General features: G+C 30.1%; 1 protein-coding gene across 1 annotated transcript in view; it reads right to left on the reverse strand.

The window, feature by feature from the left end:
* Positions 1-11153, reverse strand: part of LOC126886792 (putative glucosylceramidase 4) — a 50894-nt gene extending 39741 nt beyond the window's left edge. The window contains exon 1 of the mRNA XM_050653844.1: positions 10970-11153. Within this exon, the coding sequence (XP_050509801.1) occupies positions 10970-11018 (49 nt within the window). The 5' untranslated portion in view covers positions 11019-11153. The remainder of the gene's footprint in view (positions 1-10969) is intronic.
* Between the last annotated feature and the right edge of the window lie 2682 nt (positions 11154-13835).

Raw genomic sequence — 13835 nt, forward strand, 5'->3', positions numbered from 1 at the left:
TATGGTAAGAAATGGAGAAGGAGATGGACTTTGCTGTTAGGCTCTATTTTGAGCTATGATGTGAGGCTAAGAAGTATATATTATCTTATACCGTGCCGACGATTTTCATTTTGATTTGCCTACTCTGGTTTGTTGTTGAAAAGTTTTTTATTGTTTTATTATTAGATCTCTTCTAAAGTCCGTTGTAGTATGTTTTAATAGACACAATGTCTAAACAAAATCGATCGGATTTCCAGATTTGTTTGTGTTGGCATTAATGTGAAGCAATTATTGATATTTCGAATACGTTGAAATCTTGCGGTGTACTTTTGGTAAATGGTTTATTTTCAGGTTGTGCGGAACTGAAAGCTGTACCTAACATTTAAATCACTTCGCTTTGTTTACTGCTTGCGGTAAATTTCCAGCATTTACATAGTCGTTTATAATTCTGCTAAATATTTAGATTATTTCAGCGTTTTGGTCGGTTTGGTTAGTTAAAAAAAGGAGCTTTTAATAATTATAGTCGAGGCATTGAAGCACAAAAAAAGGCCTTACTGTCGATTTTTGGCGCAGTAAGACGGATTTTAATGCAGTTTGGTGCGTTGGATTCGTGAGAATGTCAGGAAATTTTGTGAACTAATGTAATGAATAAGAAATATGAAATTGCATTTGTGCATAAGAAAAATGCATTTTAAAAGTGCATTTTGAAATAGGCAATTATTATAAATTTGCAACTCGGTAAATTTTCTTTCTCGGGGGTTTTGGGGTCGCTGAAAATGAATATCAGGTCGGCGAGAGTGTGCAATCTACCTGGTGCCTGCAGCGGGTGTAATAAACGTCTTCCTCTGGATTATTGTGGTAATTTATCATATAATTGGCTTAAACTCATTACTCGGAGGGTTTTTGGGGTCGCTGAAAATGAATATGAGGTCGACGAGAGTGTGCAAACTACCTGGTGCCTGCAGCAGGTGTAATAAACGTTTTCCTCTGGACTATTATGGTAATTTGTTAAATAATTGGCCCAAACTTGTTACTCGGGGGTTTTTGGGGTCACTGAAAATAAATATCGCAACGACTAAATTCTAATTTCATAGGATATTATAAAAAAAAACATGATTATTTTGTTCAGGATCTCCATTTTTTTATATTTGGCGCTTAAAATTATGTTGGCAGTATTGATATATTCTTGACTAATTTCATGTAGGATTTATTGCCTTTCTCTCTCACACGTTTGTATACACTAATATAACGGTTACACTGTAAGCAAAACAGAACACTTTTTTTATTTTGTTTTCCTGTTATTTAAATAATTTATTATAAAGTATAAAAAATATTTTTTTTATTTAAATTAACGTGTCTCAGCAAAGCAGGCCATTGACGCGGATACAAAAGTAAGGTTTACAATATGTTTAAATTACAAGAATTAAGAAAATTAAGATTTTAAATTAATAAATTACAATATCGGCAAAATGATAAAAAAACAACATTTATATGGCGTAGTATAACCGAGGTTTATGGTTTTAACCATATGGTAAAAATTTATGTTTATTTATAATAAAAATACCACCCTTTTCGATTACTAAAGTTACATCGAAGAAAATAGATTACCTCAAAAACCCCCGAGTAACGAGTTTAAACTATTTATATGATAAATTACCATAATACTCCAGAGGAAGACGTTTATTACACCCGCTGTAGGCACCAGGTACTTTGCACACTCTCACCGACCTCATATTCATTTTCAGCGACCCCAAAAACCCCCCGAGTTAGAAGTTTGGGCCAATTATTTAACAAATTACCATAATACTCCAGAGGAAGACGTTTATTACACCATCTGCAGGCACCAGGTAGTTTGCACACTCTCGCCGACCTCATATTCGTTTTCGGCGACCCGAAAAACACCCCGAGTAAGAAAATTTACCGAGTTGCAAATTTATAATAATTGCCTATTTCAAAATGCACTTTTGAAATGCATTTTTCTTATGCACAAATGCAATTTCAGATTTCTTATTCATTAAAATAGTTCACAAAACTTCCTGACATTCCCACGAATCCAACGCACCAATCCGCATTAAAATCCGTCTTACTGCAAAAAAATCGACACTTCAATCCTTCAATGCCTCGACTATTATGTCAGAAATTAACTACAAGTGAATTTCAATTATTTAATCGCATTTTTGTTATTTTCTTTCTGTCGAATTTAATAATGCATAATTTGTTTTTTACAAAGTCAAATGCAGATATCGAGCACTGCATTTATTTAATCTTGCCCCAGTATACTTTTGTTATCTAGAGCATCTTTAGGGGCATTTTGTCAATAAAAATAAGGTATTATCCTCGAATGTCATTTAATATGAAATATTGTAAATATTAGGTGGCAACTTAAAATAAGATATTATACACTTAACAAAGGACAAAACAGATAAATTTGAGTGCCTGGTAAGGTTCTACATTTTTGCAAGATAGAAGCAGAGATTATTCTGCTGTGTGCTATGTTAGTCCAGGAACTGAAGCTTTTTACCTCGCAATTTTTACAGAATGGATCGATTTGCTTGAAAATTTGAGAACAAGTAGTGGATAGTCCTAGTATCAAAACCTATATCATGCCGAAAGGCGCTTTTACCATGGGGGTGGTTGCCACCCCATCCCGTGGGTGGAAATTTTTTATTATATTTTGACGGCAAAAGTTGATAAAAACATTCATTTTAAGCAAAAAATGTTCTATACATTTTTTTGATAAAATGAATAGTTTTCGATTTATTCGCTATCGAATGTGTTAGTTTTATTTCGAAAAAATAAGTGTTTTTCAATAATATACTATTTTACGATTCACTCAATTTTTGCCGTAGAAAAAATTTTCTCAAACCAATTTCTTGAGAATTAAATAACCTAAAATTTCATATTTAAACATTTTTTCGTATCTCTGATGCTAATCTTTCTATTCTGAATAAATCGACATTTTTACCAAACTACAAAAATTCGTTATTCGCTTTGAACTCCAGTTTTTTAAAAACTAATTTTTCTAAGTCAGTCAAACTTCTAGAATCTATTAATAATACATAAATAAAGAAGAATGAATAAGGCCAATGACTAAATACATCGCTAACTTACATTATTATGCTTCCAATTGGATTTCTCGTTTTTTTTTTTTTCAAAAAAATATATTGATTTTTGAACCGTAACTTTTCTATTTTTTATCTTAGAAAGTTTGGCAAAAAAGAATATTGTAGGTTTTTATAAGGTATATAAGCCTATTAATATTAATTCTTTTTCAAATCCTCGCAAAAAGAGGTGACTTTGAAAGGGTTGGTAAAGGTGGTTTTTGCATGTTATTATAAGTTTTAATTATCAATAGCTCACTCAATTTTTGCTGAAGTAAAAACTTTTCAAACCAGTTTTTTGAGAATTAAGTAAGCTACAATTTCATATTTAAACATTTTTTCGTATCTCTGATGCTAATCTTTCTATTCTGAAGAAAAGTCCATTTTTTCCAAACTGCAAAAATTCGTTATTCGCTTCTAACTCCATTTTTTTTTAAACTAATCATTCTAAGCCTGTCAAACTTTTAGAACCTATTATTAATATAAAAATAAAGAAGATCAAATAAGGTTAATGACTAATTTTAATTACGGTGGTGATTAGGAGGTTGCTTAGGATCACTTTTTCGCTGAAAAAAGTAGGGACTAACACTCTTTTCAATATACGTCACTTAATTTTGGAGCTAGAGACTTTGTTTTTATTTCTGGAGATAGATATTTTAAAATGCTTTAAATTAGTTTCAACAAGTTATCCTCGAAAAATGCATAGTTTTCCCGTCTTTTGACTTTGAAACTGCAGTATTTAGCATTTGACGAAGAAGAGCTAACATTTAATAATGTATAGCTCGATTACTATTGGTCTTAAAAAAACTAAAAGAAACGGTTTTGTTAACTGTTTCAAAATGTTCATTTTTGTTAAGTAAAGTTGTTTTGATAAAACGAAAACTTTTGGAGTTATTAGCCGAAAACTTATTAACAACATTGATTTTTTCGATATAAAACTAACACTTTCGATAGCGAATAAATCGAAAACTATTAATTTTAAAAAAAATGTATAGAACGTTTTTTGCTTAGAATGAATGTTTTTACTAACTTTTACAGTCAAAATATAATAAAGAAATTTCACCCCCGAGATGGGGTGACAACCACCCCCATGGTAAAAGCGCCTTTCAGCATCATATAGATTTTGATCCTTGGACTATGCACTACTTATCGTCAAATTTTCAAGCAAATTGATCCATTCTGTAAAAATTGCGAGGTTTTGTCCTATTTTAAGCTTCATTACTTGGACTATGTGTGCTATGTGGTGACTGCCCAAAAACTTATATAGGTCAATCTGGTAGAACTTAAACAAACGTATAGTCGAACACAAAAGGGCTTTCAATAATTTTAAAAGAGATTCTACGTATGTACTTTATCTTCTAGTTTAAAAGTATTATCCTTCTACTTATGCAGTGAAGTAGGTAAGACAGATAAAGAAAACGTTACAAAAAAAAACTTGGAACAAAGAACCTGGAGTACCTGGATTTCTGAAAGACTCCCCACGTGGCAATGAGAGAATAATGAACAACATAGTCAGTGAAAAATTATGAAACACATCAGAACATACATAGACACAACATTACACGGTATTGTGATCCTACAACTAAGGTGGAATGGACATTAGGGTGGGCCGAAAAAATTTTTATTTTTTTTTAAGTTGTAATACCGCGGAAAACTTGCGAATTATAATTAGAAACAAAATAAAAAAAAATTTCAAAATCGGTTAATATCTTCCGGTCCCGCATTAGCCTTAAAGTTTGACTATTTTTTAAAAAAACTTCATTTTTCTTATTTTGTGGAAAAAATTTTTTTATATTTATTTTTTAACGTAATAGTTATTTATGCGTTGAGATAGACCCTAAGAACATTGTGTTTTAATTTGATTGTGATTACTGGATATCTTCCGGTCATCATTATCATAACTATCATACTATCATAAGCTTTAAAATATGCCGAAATATTGAAATTTCAACATTTTTTCGTATTTTTGGAATTTGATAATTAATTGTTTTTTAAAAGTAATAGTAATAGTTTATATTCAAACAAACCTATTGTAGGGAATTTAGGGGTTGAAAACTGGGATAATTCGAAGAATTGAATTATATTTAAGGAGGCCCGTCCAATGGGCAATTTGCCTGCTCCACTTTAATGAGCTGCCGTTCCGGCACCTCTTTGAACATCTAGATGGCAAAACAACCGGGCCTAGTACTTCAAGAGGACCAATCGGTGAAAAACTTGTTGCCTGTCAAAAACTGCCGGTAATTAACTTCCAGTCTATAGATTGTCAGATACCGGAGGTAGACAGAAAGGTTCTCAGCAAGGATCAACAGTACCTACTTGATATCTCCACTGCGATAAAATCTGAGACATGTAAAGGGGATTTATCTGTACGAGATCCCGGACACTTATCACACTCGAGGCGGTTGACCAAAGCAAATAGAACTTTGCGACTTTACATAAGTAAAGAAACCCCTCACCTGAACTTCAAGAGCTAGTTTTGTTTATCTTGAAATCGTATATGCCAATGTGGTTTGCTATCCAAAAAGCAAAAACTTTACAGATGGTCCAAAGCTTGTTTACCAAGCAATTGAATCAACTAGATATTTGCCCGAGCCTTTGCTTGCTGTTATAAACCGAGTGATTGAGCGAAATGGTTATTTTTCCCACCCCGAAAATTTTGATGTTGGCAATTATTGAGGACGACAATAAACTGATAAGACAGCTCGGACTTCGTCGAATTCTAAAGGCAAGGCAAATAGATTCAAAAAGGAAGAAAGTAAGGACATTCACACCGCCGAAAATCAACTTTGATACTCAAGAGTACTCAGATATTGTCAACTGGATGAACTGCGACTTATCTTCTCCCCCACTGTTGGCCAAGGTCAGTGATGAAGAGATAAAATCGTACATCAACAGTGACTCCATCCTTAACTGGAACATTAATTACAAGAAATTCCCAGTTCACACACAGGCAGTTGAGCGTTGTGTGAAACTAGTGACGGAAGCTTCGGGCAGAGTTTGTGGCGCTAAAGCTAGAGACGAATTTATCAGAAGTACTCTATTGTCGCGATCAGCCATGCCAGACTTCGCCAGTAAATCAGATTTCAAAGTACCTTCTTCAGCTACAAAATAGAGGCAATAATGCAGACAATTAACTAATAATTGTATATTGTACTTTTTTTATAATAATACAGATATAAGTTGAAAGGTTCTATGCTCGTTGTTATTTATAATCCCTATTATGTCACTCAGTCATAACTAAAAAAATTCTGCTTTTATAATTAGGCTTATTTAGCAAACAGAAATGTTTTTTAAAAAAATATCGTAACTGGAACGATTTAAAACTAATTAAACATAAGAAAAAAAAAATTCGTAAAAACTGTAAATTTCCAATATTTTGGCATATTTTGGAGCTTATGCGGGACCGGAAGATATCCAGTAATCACAATCAAATTAAAACACAATGTTCTTAGGGTCTATCTCAACGCATAAATAACTATTACGTTAAAAAATAAATATAAAAAAAAAATTCACAAAATAAGAAAAATGAAGTTTTTTTTTTAAAAATAGTCAAACTTTAAGGCTAATGCGGGACCGGAAGATATTAACCGATTTTGAATTTTTTTTTTATTTTGTTTCTAATTATAATTCGCAAGTTTTCCGCGGTATTACAACTTAAAAAAAAAAATAAAAATTTTTTTCGGCCCACCCTAATGGACATGTTTAACTATTATCTAAAGACTTAATCCGTAATCATATTAACGGATCCCTTACGTTAAAAAAAAACTGGAAGAAGCACAATAGTGCACAGATAAAGATGATCACACTATAGAAATTGGTAAAAGTGGAATTAACATTCGGATGACCAAGGGGGGTAAATTTTGACCCCAACGTATGCTTTTATTTAATAAATTCAGAAATATTTTCAATTTTAAACTGACTATTTTTTTTATTTGACTTTAATATTATTCTAGATACCCTCATATTTTGTAATAAAATAAATTCCCTATATTTTACGGAAAAAAAATATATTTTAAATTCGGGGTAAAAAATGAACTCCCTTGGCCGTCCACGTTCCAATTTTGTATTAAGGTACTAGTACACTTTGGAAGACCAAAAATAATCATTTTTTCAAGGATTTTTTTTTCAGGACCTTTATTAAAAATTAACATAAAACTTTTTACATATTAATATTTAACTCTTAGAGAGTACAAAAAAATATATCTTTGTTCATTTATGCACGTACTCTAATATTGTAGAGAGCGCAAAAGTCGAGGTCTCGAAAAACACATGAGGCGGACAGTTAATCTCAGGATTGGGATATCTGAAACAAAAAAATCGTACTAAAAAAAAAGGTTCCTTACGTGGCAATTTACCACAATTTGACCAAAAGATAAAAAATAAATATTTTTTAACCATGAAAAACTGAAGAAAAACGGACGATTTCTTTACAAAATTTTTTCGAATTTCGGTAAAATATTTTTTTTTAAATTTTTCACTAACGGTGATAAATTGTCACGTAAGAAACCTTTCTTTTTCAAATGCCGTACGATTTTTTTGTTTCAAAGATCCCAATCCTGAGATTAACTGTCCGCCATCAGAACCATTTTTTTTTCGATGCCTCGACTTTGGCGCCCTGTTCAATATTAGTGTACGTGCATAAATGAAAAAAGATATATTTTTTTGTAGTCTTTTAGAGTTAGATATTAATATTTAAAAAGTTTTATGTGCATTTTTAATAAAGGTTCTGAGAAAAAAAATCTTGAAAAAATGCATATTTTTGGTCTTCTTAAAGTGTACTTATACTCTGGGCTAATTAGCAAAATACAAGGAAAAGTTATTTACCAGCAATCTTATTGCTGGAATCGAATCTTAATATTGTATGTATTAATAATATAGGTATGCAAAGTCCGCAGATAGTGTGCTACTTTTTTTATAAACAAAATGGCGCCCGAAAATCGTGTTTTTTTCAATTTTTGCTCTATAACTCCAAAGATTTTAAATCTACACCAAAAACACTCAAATAAAAATTCACCGAAATTAAATTCTGCATAGAGACGTGCTTTTCCCGATTCACTTCGAAGAAAACTTTCCCCGGAAAAAGCGGGTTTTTCCAACAAAATCTTTAATTTTCAACTAAAATTTTAGATAAGTAATTGTTAATAAATAATTAAATAACTTGGTAATGTAAAAGCCCTTTTCGTATAGATTTCAATTCCAGAAGCCGATGGAAATTGAATGAACAGTTTAGCAACAATTGAATTGTTAATTAAAAATTTACGGTCGCTATAATATCGACAATAATTATGGTGCATAAGAATAACTATGATTTTTTCATAACAGGATACTATACCTATATAATCTACTTTACAGAATTAAAATTGGAGTATTTAAGCGCCCTCAGGAATATTTTAAAATTGTAAACAATTTTTTGGCTTATAAACAAATAGAATATCTCGGGAAATATTAAACTAAATGAAATTATGAAAATGGTATTCAAAAAAGAACGGTAGGGTGCTTCTTTTAAAAGAAAAACGTTTAATTATGCTAAGTGGTTCCTGAGATACAACCGGTCAAAGTTGACCGGAATTTACGGCAAAGATATAAACAATAGGATCATAATTTTCAAACCATCACCTTTTTATTTTTGTTCTCTTTCTCCCCACCAATTTTCATATCTTTAAAATGCTCATAACATATGTTATTATAATAAAAACTATCGATAATACGTGTGAAAATTGCCAAAAATAGCAAAATTCCAATCAAAAATTAGGTTGGAGAAAATGAAACCCTCAAAGTTCAAAATCGGTATACGTTAAAAAAATGCATTTTCTCGGCTTCCCATGGAGAAATTTCCTTCATTCTTTTTTTATTCCCTAATAACTCGAGTAGAGCCATCAAACTAACGCATTAGTAAATGTCAAACCTTCTTTTGTTTTGTTATAATAGATTAATTTATTTATAAGAACAGAAAACTACATATTCTTTCCAGTTGTAGGCTTTTTTTTAGATAAACTTACTACAAGTGTACCTTTTAAAGTTAAAAACATAAATATTCTCATTGGAAAGCTGTATAATTCTTTAAACAATTTTTATTTAAACAAATTAAAATTTTGTGTCATAATAAATAAATTAATTTATTATAACAAAACAAAAGCAAGTTTGACATTTAATAATGCGTTAGTTCGATGGCTCTACTCGAGTTACTTTGGAACAAAAAAAGAATGAAGGAAATTGCTCCATGGAAAGCCGAGAAAATGCATTTTTTTAACGTATACCGATTATGAACTTTGAGGGTTACATTTTCTCCAACCTAATTTTTGATTGGAATTTTGCTATTTTTGGCAATTTTCACACGTATTATCGATAGTTTTTATTATAATAATATATGTTATAAGTACTTTAAGGATATGAAAATTGGTGTGGAGAAAGAGGACAAAAATAAAAAGGTGATGGTTTAAAAATTATGATCCTATTATTTATATCTTTGTCGTAAATTCCAGTCAACTTTGACCGATCGTATCTCAGGAACTGCTCATCATAATTAAACATTTTTTCTTTTAAAAGAAGCGTCCTGCCGCTGTTTTTCGAATACCGTTTTTACAATTTAATTTAGTTTAATATTTCCCGAGATATTCTATTTGTTTATAAGCCAAAAAATTCTTTATAAATTTAAAATATTCCCGAGGCCGCTTAAATAGTCCAATTTCAATTCTGTAAGATACATTAAATAGGTATGATGTCTTTTTATGAAAAAATCATAGTTATTCTTATGCATCATAATTATTGTCGTTATTATAGCGACCGAAAATTTTTAATTAACAATTTAATTGTTGCTAAACTGTTCATTCAATTTCCATCGGCTTCTGTAATTATAATCTATACAAAAAGGGCTTTAACATTACCAAGTTATTTAATTATTAATTAGCAATTACTTATGTAAAAGTTTAGTTGAAAATTAAAGATTTTGTTGGAAAAAACCCACTTTTTCCGGGGAAAGTTTTCGTCAAAGTAAATCGTAAAAAACACGTCTCGATGCAGAATTTAATTGCGGTGAATTTTTATTTGAATGTTTTTGGTATAAAGTTAAAATCTTTGGAGTTATAGAGAAAAAATTGAAAAAAACACGATTTTCGGGCGCCATTTTGTTTATAAAAAAAGTAGCACACTATCTGCGGACTTTGCACACCTATATTATTAATATATACAATCATAAGATTCGATTCCAGAAATAAAATTGCTGGTAAATAACTTTTCCCAAAAATGGCCTATTCTCCGATAATCAGCCCAGACTATTATATACTACATAGTACCTTAAGTAAATACCGTCTATTATGTTGAACTGTTTGTAAGAAACATTTCAATATTGAAAAAAAATTGTTTGTTAAACCTGTGGCGACGCAAATTAGTGTATATTTTAAAATTTCTTTTGTTCTATGTTCAGAATGATGATTCCTGTTATTGTTCAGTTGTAATTAAAATATGTTTGACTAATGTTTATTTATCATTTAATGATACAATACTAACATTAAAATTAAGAATGCGTTATTTTATTTCTTAAAACAACTTAATTTTTTTGTCAATTGTCATTTTTGACTGGGGGTCATGTTTTACCCCCTTTGGTCATCTGTGTAACAAAAAAAGGTTTGTCATCGGAAGGTTAAAAGAAGCTCTTCAAAATAATGGAAATAAGATATAAAAGATGCAGACGATAGACAGAAAACCCACCTAATATAACTAAACATTAAAAAGAAAAAAAAACTAATTAGTATTAACATAAAAGCTTCGGTAACATACTTGACATAAAAAATAATTGAAAATCATCGAAATGTACTAAAACATATTTTTTAACCGCTAAAAATAAATACTTAATACACGGTAAAGGTCTCCAAAATAATATTTATTCATACCCCTTATTAGCACGTGAAACAATAACAAAGCCTTCACACTGGTGTACATGGTACGGATATTATTAACATCTATTATACCATACCATGGTAATTTACTTATATGCTTGTTAAATATCGTGATAACAGTTTTAGGTGATTTAAGTTGTAAAGTTTTGCGTATCTGTTCAAGACCTTAACCATGAATTTGTCAAACCTGACTAATTTCATTAAAATTAAGTAGGGTTTTGCAAAGTAGTTTTTACTTTCTCTGATAAAAAATTTGCTTATCACCATTTATTTTGAAAAGTATGTATTTATTCATATAAGAGCATTCACACACAATATTACACCCAAATGAGTCGTGCATGTCCATGTCTCGCTGCTCTACATGATGGTTGGTCTAACTACTGATAATAGTGATAATGATAAATTAATCGACACGTATTGAACAGTTGAGCTAGAATATTTAGTTCCGGTTTTGAGGTTTTTCCGGTTAAAAAGTTATGACCGGAAGTTTCGCAAAAATGACTCAAAATGAGTCGAATCGTATATCGATCGACATAAAGGTACATGAATAGTTCAAATAGGCTATTGATTATGTTCAAAATAAGAGAGCTAAAAGGAACTACAACGTTAACGGTATTTTATTATCTCATATGGTCAATGGGCCTATAAATAAATTTGAAAAAACTGCAGAGTGCTACCATTTAAATGGGTGCGTTTTTGAGAAAGGGGTGAATTAGTCCCTAGGCACAGGATGAATTAGGGGGAGTTCTATGCACTTTTGGTACAAACACGTCTACAGGAAAATTGTTTCAGGTTAAATTTGCTATCGAAATATCAAATTTTAAAGACAAAAATATTTTTTTTAACAAAATATATTCAAAAGAAAAGCAAGAAAGAAACACGAAAGAAAGCAATTTTGTTTTTTGCCCCATAACTTTTTTCCACGGGGATATAGGTATAAGCATCGTTTAAACGAAAAATAACTTCCATCCTTCCTCTTTAATATGAAGTTTAGTAAAAGTCTCGATGATTTATAGTTTCCAAAATGCGATTTTTCAAATTTCGCTGCTCACAGCATTTTTGGGCCACTTTCCCCATTATTTCGCAAACATTGTTCTGTAACTTTTTTCTGAGCATTTCTGGGTATATGTAATGGTACATTTAGTACAAAGAGAAGTAAATTACCTTTAAAATGGTCTATTGTTTAAGGTTATACGGCACTTTTTAAGCAAGTTATGCTTTTTCCAGGTTTTATACTTTTAATGATTTTTGATATTTTTAATGATTTTTTTTTAAATTCCTTATCATGACTTTTTTCTTGTACATTTAGGTATATACATTGTAGAATATAAAAAAGCTTATTTTCTTTACTTTAAAATGGTGTATTGCAAAATATTCTAGGTCTAAGTATTTTAAACAAGATATCCAGTATATACAAAAGTATCCGTAATTTCAGAAAAATTTTAAATTTTTTTTTATTTTTTTTTTCAATTAGAAGAATATAATTGCATATTGTAACATAATTTTTAATTCCAGATAACTTTTCATAATAACACGTTTCGCTATTGTGAAATATGTATAGTACCCTCGGAGATCCGTGGAAAAAATTTACACCCAAAATAACAAAATTCAGTTTGGCAACACTGTGCGAATGTTGATAGTAACATATCCTTTTTAAGATAAGCACAACTGTAATTTATTCCAAACAAATTAATATATTTTTTGCCAACAAAAATGAGATTTTTCAACCAAATAATGTTTCAAATATGATGTGCAAAATAATTTTTAATTGAGTTCTGCTAATGGGCTTGCTTTTTTTGTCATTAAAGTAAAAAAAACTAAATTTTACTCATTAAATCAATGTTGTCCGGTTATCGTCTTAATTATTTTAACTGTACTAATATCCGTTGAGTATTTATGAATGATTAATAGGTCGTTACAACATTTTATCTGTAGCGGCTTCTGGAATATCTTAAAAATATCGAATTTCATTGATAAAATGCGCATATTCCACCGATCTTCGCTTCGACAATACTTTTCTCTTAAGCGAAATTCATATTTTTAACATACCTCGTACACTATTCATAAAATTTTATATCTAATAATTGCATCTTAGGTTTTGGACTATGCAGAGCAGTTTATAAGGAATATTTTTTTTCATAAAGTGAATATTAAAAAAGTTTTCTAATATGGTTCCAACTTAGTGGGACCTATTGCATGTGTATATGTCACATTTTGAAAAAGCATATCTTAAAAATAGTCCTAGAATTTTTTACAATACACCATTTTAAATTAAAGACAACAAGTTTTTTTGTTGTATAATGTATTGTTATGATCTGCTTTCTATTACTTTTATATTAATTATTATTTACTTGATCAATTATTTAATTAACGCAAATCATACATAAAAATTAAGAAAGAATCTCAGGGTGCCTTTTTATAATAAAAAAATGTCTAAATTATCTTATGTTATACTTATCTTCTCTCGTGGTTTCAGTATCTCTTAGTTGATCCTTATCGGGATAAAATAGGAAAAGGAAATAAATAGAAAAATCATAAATAAAAACATACAATTACCTTTATTATCAAAAGCAATGTTCTATAAATTTATCAATTAAATTCTGTGGGCATAACTGTCCAAAAGAAACTTTTACCATGTAAATTAATCTAATTCAAACAAATATTTATCGCTTTGTTCTTGATACCATTAATAAACCCAGCTAAACAAACAAATTTGGTATTCTCAAAATTACTTATACTTCCTATTAAATTTTTGAAATGTTGGAATCTTAAATGCATATGCTTTTACGTAAAAAAATTTAACTTCTGATTATAAAGAAAATCTATCACATAGGTTATTGACTGACCTTTTTGATACACA

Source organism: Diabrotica virgifera, chromosome 6 (assembly GCF_917563875.1).
Source record: "Diabrotica virgifera virgifera chromosome 6, PGI_DIABVI_V3a".
Taxonomy (NCBI): domain Eukaryota; kingdom Metazoa; phylum Arthropoda; class Insecta; order Coleoptera; family Chrysomelidae; genus Diabrotica; species Diabrotica virgifera.